Source organism: Hermetia illucens, chromosome 1 (genome assembly GCF_905115235.1).
Source record: "Hermetia illucens chromosome 1, iHerIll2.2.curated.20191125, whole genome shotgun sequence".
Classification (NCBI taxonomy): domain Eukaryota; kingdom Metazoa; phylum Arthropoda; class Insecta; order Diptera; family Stratiomyidae; genus Hermetia; species Hermetia illucens.
Window position 1 is genome coordinate 206948053 of NC_051849.1, and position 9807 is coordinate 206957859.

Consider the following 9807-nt stretch of genomic DNA (forward strand, 5'->3'; position numbering starts at 1 on the left):
TGGCGTCAGCCCAGTAGCGCATGTTTTGTTTGTTAACCGACCCACACAAATGAAAATGGGCTTCATCGCTAAAAAAAACAATAGCACCCTCGGGAACGACATCAAGAAGAAGCTCACACGCGTTCACTCGAGAATTGAAGTCACGTTCTGAAAGTTCCTGCACTATCGCCATCTTATAGGGATGAAAATGAAGATCATCACGAAGAATTCTTCTCACAGAACGATCGAATAGTCCAAGGGCAGATGCGTGTTTGCGCGCAGAATGCCGTGGCGATCGCAACATTGACGCTCTCACTGCTTCAATGTTCTCAGGTGATCTAACGGGCCGACGGACTCCAGTAATCTTCCTTTTGTCGCACTTGCAGTTTGTCTGAATGTAGTGACTCATGTAACAATTGATTTGCGGTCTGGGACGGGAGCCAACGGGGCTAAATTAAAGCGATTCCGAAATGCACGCTGTGTTGCAATAACCGAACATCCGCTTGAAAAGTAAACCTCAACGGCAAACTCCAACGCATGATGGCGACTGAACCGTGTCGGGACAAAACTTTACAGTCTCCCCTTTTGAACGAGACCACTAGCGCTCCGCTATGAGATCAACTAACTGAGTGGCGCGCATTTTAAAAAAGGAAGTTATGCTGCCGCACGCTGTATAAGGGAGTGATTAACACCAAAACCCAAAACCTAATTTGGGCAACAATGCCTCTCTGGTTGGACAAATCTTCCTATTCATTGTATCTCAAGTAGACCAATGCAATAATCAATTAAATTTAATAAAATAAATGTTTTCTACTTTTTTAGTTTTTATTCGACAAAATACAAATACATCACCATCTAGGACGGTACCTACTTACTTTCCTGTATAAAACCATAGTGCAACTAGCAGCAATATTAATAAGCGCTATCATGTAACTACCGAAAACGAGAGTATAATTAGGTTCATCCTTTCCTCTTAGTTCGGACAGGATTCGCTGAAGATCCATTCAATTGTGTGTGTGTAGTACCACTTTGTTCAATAATCTTAAAAACTAAATAAATAACGATTCGTTAAAAATGATTGTTAATAGTGAACTAGTTTAGGTATGTAATAGTAGTAGTAAAAGAAGCACAACTAGAATTGGTTTTGTTCATTCCGCAATGTAGAAAATTCAATAACTAATACTTAAATCCATTTGGTATGAGTTACGGGTGGACAGAATTAGCTAATCACTGGTCAGTTAAGGCCAACACAGTCGGATCACCTCCAAAGGGCAGTCAATTCCTCCCATCCCCCCCAGCACAAAGTGTTTAGTGACAATAGTAAAACAATAACAACATCTAATACTAGCAAATACACGTTGGATCCACCGGTTCCTCCTCGGACCCGTCAATCTTGAAGCCATGCTGCTCCAAGGCCTGCAATTCCATACGTGACCGGTTCGATTCCACCAGCACCTTAGCAATGTCCTCAAACATTTCCTCCACTCCAGCCCCCGTGCGACACGAAGTCTTGTACGTTGCACTTATCAGACTATGGCACTGCTCACAGAATGCTTCCATTTCTGCATCAGTGACCTGCGGTTCACGACCCTCCAAATCCGATTTATTACCGCATATGAATATTTTGGCGTTTTCTGCGTATGTGACAATATCGAGGAGGTGTTGGGAGAGCGAGTGAAATGATGAAGCGTTGTCGAGGGCGAAAACTAGAATAGCACCTTCCGCAAACTTGTAGTAGCTGGACGTTATCGAAGCGACACGTTCCATGCCGCCAGTGTCCCATAGTTGGAGCTGCAAAATTCAAGATGTTGTAGTGGTCAAGGTTGAATCGATTAATGGTTATTTGAATATTGGGAAATGCTAGTGGAGGGTGTCAGGTAGTTAGCAATTAGAGTATGTGCCCCCACAGGGAAGGTCTTGTCTATTTTGTGAAAATTGAACTTGGTTCCGTGAAGGGTTTCATTTTGAATGAAATTAGAAAGAAATTAGCAATTAAATAGACTTAGCCCTATATAGGTGCACCCCATGAGTTTAGTCCAAAAATATCCCAGTGGGCTTAGCTTATCCAAATACAATCCCCCAGCTGCTACCAATTACTCCACCTACTTAGTTATTACTCATGACAAACATTTTCCCCCCTTCATACCAAGCCCCTGTCCAGCGGCTAACACCCAGTCATTAATTCAAAGCTTTAATTGCTCCCTAAATAGGAATCCGCTACCATAAATTTACATAGCAAACAGTAAGGGGTTGAATACCTTGATGGGCCTCCCATCCACTGTGTACTCCTTATCAATGTGATCCAATCCCAAGGTAGATTTACGATCTGTCGCAGTAACGAAGGTGTCTGTGGCGAAACGTCGAAATAAAGAACTCTTGCCGACTCCATATTCACCACAGAGAATCACTTTCTGTTCCGGTACCCGAACTGTGGCCATATTTGTGTGGCTACCTATTGTTTATGGGCACCAAACTAAATGCGAATCTTGAAGCAGATGGAAGTCCACCGGGACACCGAGAACTGTTTAATGACAGCAAATGGACTGATGAGTGTAAATAACCGCATGACATTGGCATTAAACTTTTGTTAAAGATGGAGTGCGCAAGCTTGGAAATGAAATGGCGCGGAGTGTATTTCGAAAAGTAGCGGTAAACAATGTGACGATAAATGTTGTGTTACAGGTATAAAAGGTTTTGTGGATTTCTTTCATAAGTCCAAGTGAATGAACATGTAATAATCTTTTAAAGTATTTCTAAACGAAATGTGTCCGTTTCCAGTACTTTGGAAAATATGACAACCTTATTACTGTCACTTCCGTTTCCAGGAACGACGTAATATCGGTGGAACAGCAAGTTAAACGCTGAGGTTCGTTTATAGGTTCAAAGTAAATATGTTTAGTGGCAAGATTTACTAGTATTTGAAGTGTTTAAAAATTGTTGACCCATTTTGGCTGCTGGTGAACATTCATGACGCCTATCTAAGTAAGATAAATATATTAAGATAATAAATGCAGGACTATTTAAAAATAAAACTTTATTTTAGAAATTCCTATGATTACAGGTGCGACCCACGACTAATTAACTAACTGTATAAAAATATCAGGCGATGACGGCTTTATGGTTTCTTTCCAGGGCAGAGGCAAATCGTCAGACGCTGCCTCACCTCTGCCCTGGGAGCAGCGTGACCGCAGTGGCTCGCAGATGTTGAGTGCTCCTTTATATAATTCGCAGAACGCGACATGACTACGAATTATATTGAGCGTAAATCCGCCTTATTGACCAGAGTTTGGCCAGAGCTGGAAATATTTTTTTTTGAGAATTGTGGGGTCCTAAGTCCGCATCAACTTAATGCGGGATCGGACCAAATGGGGAGCAACTTACTCCGTCTTTTTTTGATCGCGGACCCCTCGTTTAGGGCTTAGCACCCAAACTTCACAAAAATGTGAGGCGACGACGGCTTTACGGTTTCTTACTTACTTAGGACCCCACCATTCTCAAAAAATAAAAATAACTATCTGTAGTTTTATGGGTTACTATTTCTGGCCCAACACTTATTCGTTTTGAGAACTTCTAGATGCCGGTGCATCTAATATTGCAACTAGATCTGTGGAATAGAATTCACGAGTTCTACTGAAAGTAAATAACTGTCGCAAGATTCACCATCAACGGCGCAACAACCGGTAACCGGTCTAGGCCTACCTTAATAAGGAACGCCTTTTTTTACCATAGATATTGCCCTTATAGACTTTCCGGGTGGGATCATCCTCATCCATACGGATTAAGTGACCCGCCCACCGTAACCTATTGAGCCGGATTTTATTCACAACCGCACGGTCATGGTTTCGTCATAGTGTAGGCTACGGAATCGTCCATCCTCATGTAGGGGGCCAAAAATTCTTCGGAGGATTCTTCTCTCGAACGCGGCCAAGAGTTCGCAATTCTTCTTGTTAAAAACCCAAGTTTCCGAGGAATACATGAGGACTGGCAAGATCATAGTCTTGTACAGTAAGAGCTTTGACCTTATGGTGAGACGTTTCGGGCGGAACAGTTTTTGTAAGATGAAATAGGCTCTGTTGGCTGATAACAACCGCGCGGATTTCCTCATCGTAACTGTTATCGGTTGTGATTTTCGACCCTAGATAGGAGAAATTTTCAACAGTCTCCTATCCTTATTCTTCCTGTTTGACCAGTGCGGTTTGATGTTGTTAGTTGGTTGGTTTTCGATGATGACGTTGCCAGCATATACTTTGTTTTGCCTTCATTGATGTGCACCCCAAGATCTCGCCCCGATTGCCGCCTGCTCGATCTGGATGAAGGCAGTTTGTACGACTCGGGTGGTTCTTCCCATGATGTCGATATCGTCAGCATAGGCCAGTAGTTGGGTGGACTTAAAGAGGATCGTACCTTTTGCATTTACATCAGCATTACGGATCACTTTCTCGAGGGCCAGGTTAAAGAGGATGCATGATAGCGCATCCCATTGTCGTAGACCGTTGTTGATGTCGAATGGTGTAGAGAGTGATCCTGCTGCTTTTATCTGGCCTCGCATATTGGTCAGGGTCAGCCTAGTCAGTCTTATTAGTTTCGTCGGGATACCGAATTTTCTCATGGCCGTGTACATACTATCATAGGCGGCTTTAAAGTCGATGAATAGATGGTATTTTTGGGAATCCCTCTGTAATTTATACAATAGACCTTCATGCCACACCTTATCAAACGCCTGGGCAACATCTAGAAAAATTTTCCAATGCATTTCCGATCGGATTCGTGATCCTGTGCACCTGTTGAATTGTGGAATGCTTTTCGCGGAAACCGAATTGATGAAGTGGTATTAGATTTCGATGCTCAATGATTTGTTTCAGTCTCTTAAGGAGAAAAGCCTTTCAAATTGTTTGGCTGTCGATACGATTCGACTCCACTTGGTTCCTTCCCTGGTTTGGGGACTTCTGGATAAGTTCGGCCACTTTCCATTATCGGGGGTCGTATTTTAAACTAAAAGCTGCATAATTATTTGTAATAATTTGACTGGACCCTTTCCTGGCAATTCTTTTAGTATTCTCCCTGTAATAAGTTCATAACCAGGAGCTTTGTTAGGAGGCACACTTATTTTAATTTCTGTCCTCAGCTCATTAAGTTTTACACGGCGTATTAGGTAATGGTCCACTTTACTGACTGGCGTTAAGCATGTAGACATGTGTAGCTTTCACCGGGAACAAGGGGAGATCCTCAAAAGCTTGGACAAGCTTGGATTTAACCATGGCGTTCGTTAATTTGGAGATCGGTCTAAAGTTTTTGAAATGATTTTGAGATTTACCTTTCTTAGGGCCCGGGACGAATTTAACCTCTCGCCAGTCCTCGGGTGGATTTTGGCAGAGCAATACAGCTTTTAAAGTTACCAGGAGTACTTCTTGTGCCGCTTGTTTCAGCCACTGCATATAGGTGCAGATGATCCCGTCCGTGCCTGGCGCAAAGTGCTTTCTATGCCTGTCAAGGATCACCTGAAACTCTTGCAAGGAGAAGGGCTGGGAGGCCAAAGGGATTACCTGGATCATGAGGAAGGAGACGGAGCCGCTATTATAGTGTCCTTTTATAAGGTTCAGGCACTACTTCTTTGGATCCTGAAGAGTTTTACGCCTATTGATTTGATACCAGAATTCTTTAGAGGATCTGCAGTCGGGGATTTTCATCCACATGTTACGCTAGGAGTTTCCCTTGGCTTCCCTCACGGCTCGAAACCAGTTGTTTTTTGTCTCGATAAAAGTTTTGAAGTTTTTTTGATTCGACAGTATTCTAAAGTTTGCCCGGAATGGAGGTCTCTCTACTTTTTGATATGAAGGTGGAAAGAGTGATTTAATTTATGATGGTTTTAGCTATCTTTTGAATGCCAGGGCGGAGGGTGATGATGGAGACTCTGAGGTGGAGGTATGTGTGCCCAATTTTGGGCGCATAGTTTTGGGAAATCCTCTTATTTTGAATGTGGGTTGGTCGGTGATGGCTGTTGGAGATCTCTTCCTATAGAGTATCCCCAGCCAGTTTGTTGCATCTGAGTTTGATATTGTGATATCGGGGAGTTGGAGCTACTGATAAACTCCTCGAAAACATGGCCTTTGGCAGAAGTGTAACGATCACTAGCGGAGTTCGAGGGGGTGTTAAAGTCCCTAACCACGAGAACGTTGTGCCTGCCCCCAGGAAGTTGATTAGCTTATTGGGTTCCGTTGTAAAAACTCTGCTGTTAGTGGAGGGGGAAAATAAGCCGATACAATCGTTAGATTGGGTGTTAGGTTGGCTGTTTCAGCAATGATGATGTCTACGTCCGTCAAATTGTGAACTCTACGGCGAGCGCAATAGCGACCCCACCATATCTATTCTTGCTGGATTTTGCTATGAGGTTATAGCCTGACAGACAAGTGTGGTGGGAGTTAAAATTGATTTCGAAAGTTTTTTAAAGGGCTAGGATGCGAATTCTATTCAAGTTGGCAGAAAATTCAAGGGAGTTGTTTGTTTGGCAATATCACAGAGTCGATTTGAGAGTATGGCTTAGTGCCCCTTAAATTTTGATTTGCGTTGACTTGGGAGTTTATCTGACCTTTTCGGGCGGTAGACCATAGGGCTAGAAAGTTCGAATCAGCGGATTCTTCCAACTTGAGCTGCTTGAATGACAAAGACTTGGCTTCGTGAATCGAGTATTTTGGATGACTGCCTGGTGGACCAACCTAAGGCGCCCCTGCCACTTGGGCCAGGAGCGATTCTTAGAATTGTGCCTCTGACATAAGAGGCGTGGCAGATTTCTTAACATTTGCCTTTTTTGTCAAAACCTAGGCTTCTTTCCATATTTGATTTACAGAGTTTTGTGGTATCACCCAGGCGCCCGGATTTGTAACATTGTCTAACATTTGGGACAAAGTATTGTACTGGAATTCGGGTGTATCCAAAAACGATGTACTCTGGTAGGTCCGAGCTGTGAAAGGCAAGTTTTACAGTTGTAGAGGGGAATTCTTGGTTATTATTGGAGTTCCTTCTGTTCAAGCGCATTACCCTGGCAAGTTTGACTTCAGAGGAGGCATCCCTTAGGATCTCCTCTTCGGTGAAAACCAGTGGCACTATTTTTATAATACCGAACCTAAATACGAAGTTCTGTGGAATGAATACTTTTAGGAGCAGGGCATTGACTTTTGGGCTTTGAACGAAGGATTTGGCGTAATCCGCCTTTTGCGCTAGCAAAACCTACATTTTAACGTCTAGGATGCCTTCGTTGTTAAGTCTTCTGATTAATTCGAAAAAAAATTAGTCCATTGAGGCTCAATCTTTTATTGTTTTCAAGAGTAACCCTGCCTACTAACACCGGAAAGTTTTTTTCTAGGAGTGTCTAAATCATAGAGGGTGATTTTAACTCTGTGATTAACCGAGGGCTTGTGAAAATCATCTTCGGGAATGGGGTATTCTTTCTCCTGTGCTACAGTAGGGATGGGCTTTGGAAGCATGTGATTTTGGGAAATAGATCTGTCCCTGACGGAATGAATAAAAGATTACCTTAGAAGGTATTCTTCCTTTTTATTGGCTAAAAGTATTTGGTAATATGTGCCAATACGTATTTCGGGGACCAACTGTCCCCTTTTTCAGTGTTTTATCATCTGAAGGTTTCTTTTACAATTTGGGTTTTTTTTCTAGCTAGTCATGTAATTATAATATCTTAATTTAGCTTCTATTCTTCTTCTAGTCCTACCTAAAAGTTCCACCAAGGTAGAAAATTTGTTATCCATGTCCCTGTTTAGCCTTTTTCTCCGGGGGAATTTTCGTGATGTGGAGACCCTCGTAGGAGTCTAGTTTCCTAATGTCATTCACTTCCTTCAAAATATTGGCGTTGTCGAACGACAAATGGTGTCCCTGCTCTATTATATGTCTGGCAACAATGGACCTTATGTGTGGGTTATTCTTATTTTTAGCGGATTCGGCCTCCTTTATATGCTCTAACTCCCTGGAGTGGACTAACCGTTTTGTTTGCCCTACTTAAATCTTGTCGTAGGAAATCTCATAAATACCGCGTTTTTCCGTACACTCTTTTTTGTCCTTGACTGATTGTACCTGGGTCCTAAATAGGTATCGTCTGTTGCACGAAGTGGTCCGGAATCGACCTTTGTGTAGCCGCCTTTAGATGTTCTGCGTCCGACCCGAGTAGGTTAATGTTATCCATTGCCTAGGTTCTGTACTCACCTCCTGGAGGAGTGTTGAAAGCCGCTGTCTTGAGGCCTGGTGTAGTTTCTTTTTAATTCGATTTTCGATGAGGTTCCTGTTGCATCCGTTTTTCTTGGCTGTTTCCAGGATGTAGTTCATTTCTTTATTTCTTCTCTCCTCATTGAGCGGTGTTGTGACCATCCTGTGAATCATAAAGTTCTATGCCGGTGTCTACCTTACGGTGAAAATCGTGTTTTAAAGTGTATGCGATGGTGCGTTGTGTCTGGGTCGGTCGAATTCAAAATCCCCTTTCCCGGATTATTTTTAAGTCTAGGAATGGTATCTCTCCTTCCCTTTCGATCTCCATGGTGACAAGGAAACTAGCTTCATGGAAAAATCAAAAAGGACGCGTGTTTGGGATTGAAAACCGGGTGTGGACAAGCAAAAATCGGAGGAATGAGTATGAGAACAATAGACGTGTATCCGAAAGCGCGACGCGCAGAAGAAAGGACGTCCGAATTCTAGGGTGGCTGGTAAGAGAATGACACGTTGTATAATTATCGCACAACTTGGAGATGTGATCAGGAGAATGCAGGTTAGAAAGACAATAGGGCTTGATGCGATGATAGCTGAATTCCGGGGAGTGAAAAGCTGGGATTCAACACTTTGGTTCAGTGAGTTCTTCAATTGCATTACTATGCAAGACAGAATGCTTTTGTGATTGGCAAGAGGTATAACATTTCCTATACAAAACTGAAAAGGTTCGATTCGGTCGGCCGTACTATGAGGATTTGGGGCGTAACTTCGACAAGCACATTGACGGTAACGATGAACTTTCCGTGGAGAACTATAGTACTGTTGATGCAATGCACGGTTGGTTGTTGGTGAAAAAATAGGATGAGAAACATCTCGTCTTCTTCGATCTAACCGTTTGACAGTACGCCACATACACTGGTTTAGAATGCACTGCAACGTCATTTAACATCGGAAGGAATCATCCCAGTTAAACTCCGTGATCCAAAGTAGATGTAAATCAATTAACGCGTTAAATCCAAAGTCGTTCGTCTTTTCGACTGTTTCTGAATGCGAAGTAACCATCGAAGACAGCGATGTGATGCGATATGACGCGAGAAAAGCGACTTCAATAATATTACGCCTCTGTTAGCTGAGATCACCATAAAATTCAATAGTCAGTTGCATTCGAATCTTATGGATAAAAAACATAGACGAGATTTTGTATGTTTGTAGCACTCCTAGAGATCTAAAGGGAGCCACCATTTATTTAAGCTAATCTTGCCCGCATGTTACTTATATGATCTTGAGTGTTATTTTAAGTCGTCGGATACATCGATCAGACTTATGTCAAATTATAGGTTTTGACGTAGAGAACAGTGTTTACATTGTTAAAAACTTTCGCACCCTCGATTGAAGTTTTTCTTTTTCACTCGTTATCTTATTTTATCGATTACATCTATTAATCTACATTGACAATTATTTCCTTAAATAAAAGCTTGAGGTGTGTACTGTTGACAAAAAATGGGCCACCTCTACTTTTTCGGTCTCCTCCCTTCCTCGATTGCTTTTTTTTCCCTATGCTCCACAAAGAAGTGAACAGGAGACATAATCAAGGAGAATAAAATGACTTCCAACTATACA

At 42.4% G+C, this 9807-nt stretch overlaps 1 protein-coding gene across 1 annotated transcript; it reads right to left on the reverse strand.

Annotated features, from left to right (window-relative positions):
• Positions 1-785: 785 nt before the first annotated feature.
• Positions 786-2544, reverse strand: LOC119646525 (ras-like GTP-binding protein YPT1). Its single transcript, XM_038046989.1, has 2 exons — positions 2238-2544; positions 786-1770 (listed from the first exon to the last, which is right to left on the reverse strand). The coding sequence occupies exons 1-2, from the start codon at positions 2415-2417 to the stop codon at positions 1324-1326; spliced, it is 627 nt and encodes a 208-aa protein (XP_037902917.1). The 5' UTR covers positions 2418-2544; the 3' UTR covers positions 786-1323.
• Positions 2545-9807: the final 7263 nt, after the last annotated feature.

What these genes read in the sequence shown, in the direction of transcription:
- LOC119646525 (XM_038046989.1), bottom strand. Translation starts at nt 2,417, where the DNA reads ATGGCCACAGTTCGGGTACCGGAACAGAAAGTGATTCTCTGTGGTGAA. An exon ending in TGGATGGGAGGCCCATCAAG is followed by an intron (nt 1,771 to 2,237) that starts GTATTCAACCCC and finishes TGAATTTTGCAG; the next exon opens with CTCCAACTATGGGACACTGG.